Below are 3,139 nucleotides of genomic sequence, written 5' to 3'. Positions count from 1 at the left end.
AAAAATCCAATTTATCAACAGAAGAGAAAAAGGTAAACAGCATCCAACGGCGGAGAGTTCATAATCACAGTATTGAGTGATGATAAATTCATAAGAATTGGAAAGAGAAGAGAACCACGTAGTTTTCATGTACCATATTGGAGCTTCGACTGTGATTCTCTGGGGCCCACTCATATACATTTCAAAGCAATTTACGTGTCAACAAAGCATCGCATAGCATCGAAACGGTTTCTTCCAACTTCCAACTTCCAACTTCCAACTTCCTATTTCCCGGGCAAAATAATGTTTTCTTTAAACCGACGCCGTTTTACATCCATTTATTCAAGTGAAAGCAACGAATAAAGACAGCCCCCTCTTATCTTCTCTTCGCTTTAGCTTAGCTTACTGCTAGGAAAACTGGTAATAGAGAAAATGTATTCGATCAAAAGTCTTAACCCTACCTGCGCCTTGCTGCCGTTGAAGACATTTAGCCGTGCTTCCGCTTCTCCGTTGCCACCGTGTTTGTCGCCGTCTCTACTGCTCAAGCCGCCTTCTGGCTGCAGAGTCTCTCTCGCCGCTCCTAGAGGTTTAGCCCTAAGTTTTCGCCCACTCGATCGGCGGCTTTCCTTCAGCCAATCTGTTGTCGCTTTCGCAGCTTCCCACGAGGAATCAGTGAGTTGAAATTCAAAGGACCTTTTATAACTTGCAATTTTCTTTTGATTCAAAAAAATCCTTTTATTTTGAATTTTGCTAATAATATGGTTTTCAACTTTTGAATTTCTTTTAGAAGCATTCGGAAATAGAAGTGGAGAGAGAAAAGAATGAAGAATCATCAAATGAAGCATGGCAACGAGCTTTAGAAGCTTTCAAAGAACAAGCCTTGAAGATGCAGAACGTGTCCCAAGAAGCTTACGAGGTTTACTCCAAGAAAGCTTTGGTTACTCTGAAAGAAACTTCGGAGCAGCTTAAGATTCAAGCAGAAAAGGCCAGAAACGATCTGATTGAAATAGTTAAAGAAACCAGTGAAGAAGGCAAAGTTTACCTCTCAACGGCAGCCGAGAATTCCCCTCCACAAGTCAAAGAAATTGTCGGAACATACTATTCCTCTGCCGATGATTTCAATGACATTTCCAAAGTTCTTGACTTTCACGTCGGCATACCTTATGGTATCGGAAATTTTCATATTCATTAACACAATCAGTGAATTTTATCCCTATCATGCCTGTCAATTTTCAATTCTACACCGGTTTAAGAAAGCATTATTTGAAAAAGTTGAATTACATAAACAGAAACTTTAAATTTCTTTTGTGCGTTTTTGGGTTTGGCAGGTACCATTCTTTCAGTCGGGGGATTCCTTTCTTTCATGTTGACAGGGAGTGTTTCTGCAATTAGGTTCGGTGTTATTCTAGGTGGAGCTCTTCTAGCATCAAGTGTATCAAGCTTAAAATTATACAAAGGAGGACAGTCTTCTCCTCTTGCCATCAAAGGGCAAGCAGGTTGTTAACCTTTTTCTTAATTTTGAATTTTTACATCCTTAATAGGATCAAATTACCATCTTTTATGTTTACTAACCGGACAATATTTTCTGCAGTCATCTCATCTGTCTTATTTTTTAGGGCGTTAAGCTCACTGATTCAGGTGGGGCTTCTATCTCTATGTATAACCTTTTGTTTTCCTTATTGTTTTTAATTCCTCACCAAATTTGTTCTCAGCTTCTGATTTGTGTTCTTATTATTCCTTTTTGCAGACATCAACTCTGGGCAGCTTTCTCACAACCTTAGTCAGGTTCATAAAGTTCTTGTAACATTTTAATTTTCCGTTATCTATACATGGAAACTAGACTGTGTGTGACATTGATGACCATAAGTTTTCAGCCTTGGTTCTCTAAAATATGATTATAGGGCGCTAAAAGTTAATGTTGGTATAAACGAAGGAATGAATGCTATATTAGGTTACAGTTTGATCCTTTACCTTGCTTCTTTCAAGTCCTCTGCAAATGTTTGTTCTCTCTTGTTCTTTTGTTATTGCATGAAAATTTTAGTTTTGCCTGCATGTGTTAATATTCTCATTAGCATACGCTCGTAACGCTCCTGTGAGATATATAATGCGGTTCCTTTTTTTCTTCTTTTCCTTTTTCATTTGGATTCTTCGCTAAATTTTAGTTCGCGAAGGCTTTCTTTATTGCGCTAAACAAAAGTTTTAAGTTTCTCTGAAAAGTTGCTATCATGTGCAGTGGTGCGGTGGCGGCATTCTATGTATACAAGCTTCTACCAAATGACAAGCCAGGCTTAAAACCTGGGATAGGAAATTGAAGTGTTCTTTCGAGGTTAGTTTATTTACATATATGCTTTGTTCATTGGCTCTAATGGAAGTTGTCCCTATTCATTATGGGGAATTTTTATACCTCACTTTTGGTTGCAATAAAAACTTAAATATGCATACAGAGTTGTCATTCCACTCACATACTCCCTTTTCTGGATAGTAAAATTTGAATCTTCCAGTGGCAGGATAGCTAGGTTAAGGTGGCCAAGTTGTCTTGTACATTGTCTGAGATACATGTAGTGCATCATTTTAGCTGTGAGGAAGCACAATTGGTACCAGAATAGCGAAGTACATTCTCTTGCTACTACTGTTATAGTCCAATGAGATATAATGATATGAGAGGTAGTTTGATGAATGGATTGGTAGAAGATGTTAAAATTATTTTTTTATTCTTCTTCCCGTCTTCATTAGAAGCTCTGAACAACAACAACAATAATAATAATAATAATGTTTGAATTTCTTTTCCTGTTAATCTTGTATACGCAGGTGAATTTTCATGTGCATTGTAACCAAGTAATACAGTTTCTTTTCCTCCTAACAAAAATAGCCCCAACTTTAGAGATTTGCAATAGTTGGACTCCCATTTTAAGAAGGCCTAATTCAAGATTTGAGTTCTTATGTAGGGGAAGGGTGGTATACGACATTTGTATTTCTTTTCTAATAATTTAACTACACATCAATATTTTCATATTGAAAAAAATCAAATCCAAATAAAAATGATGAAATTCAAGATGAAATTGCTTATTTGGCATTAAACTATTGGGAAGGGATAATATCTCTGTTTCATACAATCCTTTTTCTATTAAGTATACATTTTGATATTTAAATTTTTAAGTCG

General features: G+C 36.6%; 1 protein-coding gene across 2 annotated transcripts; it reads left to right on the top strand.

Moving 5' to 3' along the window:
• Positions 1-278: 278 nt before the first annotated feature.
• Positions 279-2,773, top strand: LOC105778519 (protein FATTY ACID EXPORT 3, chloroplastic). 2 transcript variants are annotated; one of them, XM_012602243.2, is made up of 7 exons: positions 279-651; positions 767-1,145; positions 1,308-1,475; positions 1,571-1,617; positions 1,727-1,764; positions 2,213-2,305; positions 2,481-2,773. In XM_012602243.2, exons 1-6 carry the CDS (start codon positions 412-414, stop codon positions 2,289-2,291), a joined length of 951 nt encoding a protein of 316 aa, XP_012457697.1. In that variant the 5' UTR covers positions 279-411; the 3' UTR covers positions 2,292-2,305; positions 2,481-2,773. The 2 variants fall into 2 exon arrangements, with proteins under 2 accessions (XP_012457697.1, XP_012457698.1); XM_012602244.2 differs by having other exon boundaries at positions 294-651; positions 770-1,145.
• Positions 2,774-3,139: the final 366 nt, after the last annotated feature.

The sequence above is a fragment of the Gossypium raimondii genome, chromosome 10, assembly GCF_025698545.1.
Source record: "Gossypium raimondii isolate GPD5lz chromosome 10, ASM2569854v1, whole genome shotgun sequence".
Lineage (NCBI taxonomy): Eukaryota > Viridiplantae > Streptophyta > Magnoliopsida > Malvales > Malvaceae > Gossypium > Gossypium raimondii.
This window is presented reverse-complemented; position numbering and strand designations above follow the sequence as displayed.

Coding starts and splice junctions, on each gene's coding strand:
- LOC105778519 (XM_012602243.2), top strand. CDS start 412: ATGTATTCGATCAAAAGTCTTAACCCTACCTGCGCCTTGCTGCCGTTG. Junction 652..766: donor CAGCTTCCCACGAGGAATCA/GTGAGTTGAAAT, acceptor AATTTCTTTTAG/AAGCATTCGGAAATAGAAGT. Junction 1,476..1,570: donor TGCCATCAAAGGGCAAGCAG/GTTGTTAACCTT, acceptor TATTTTCTGCAG/TCATCTCATCTGTCTTATTT.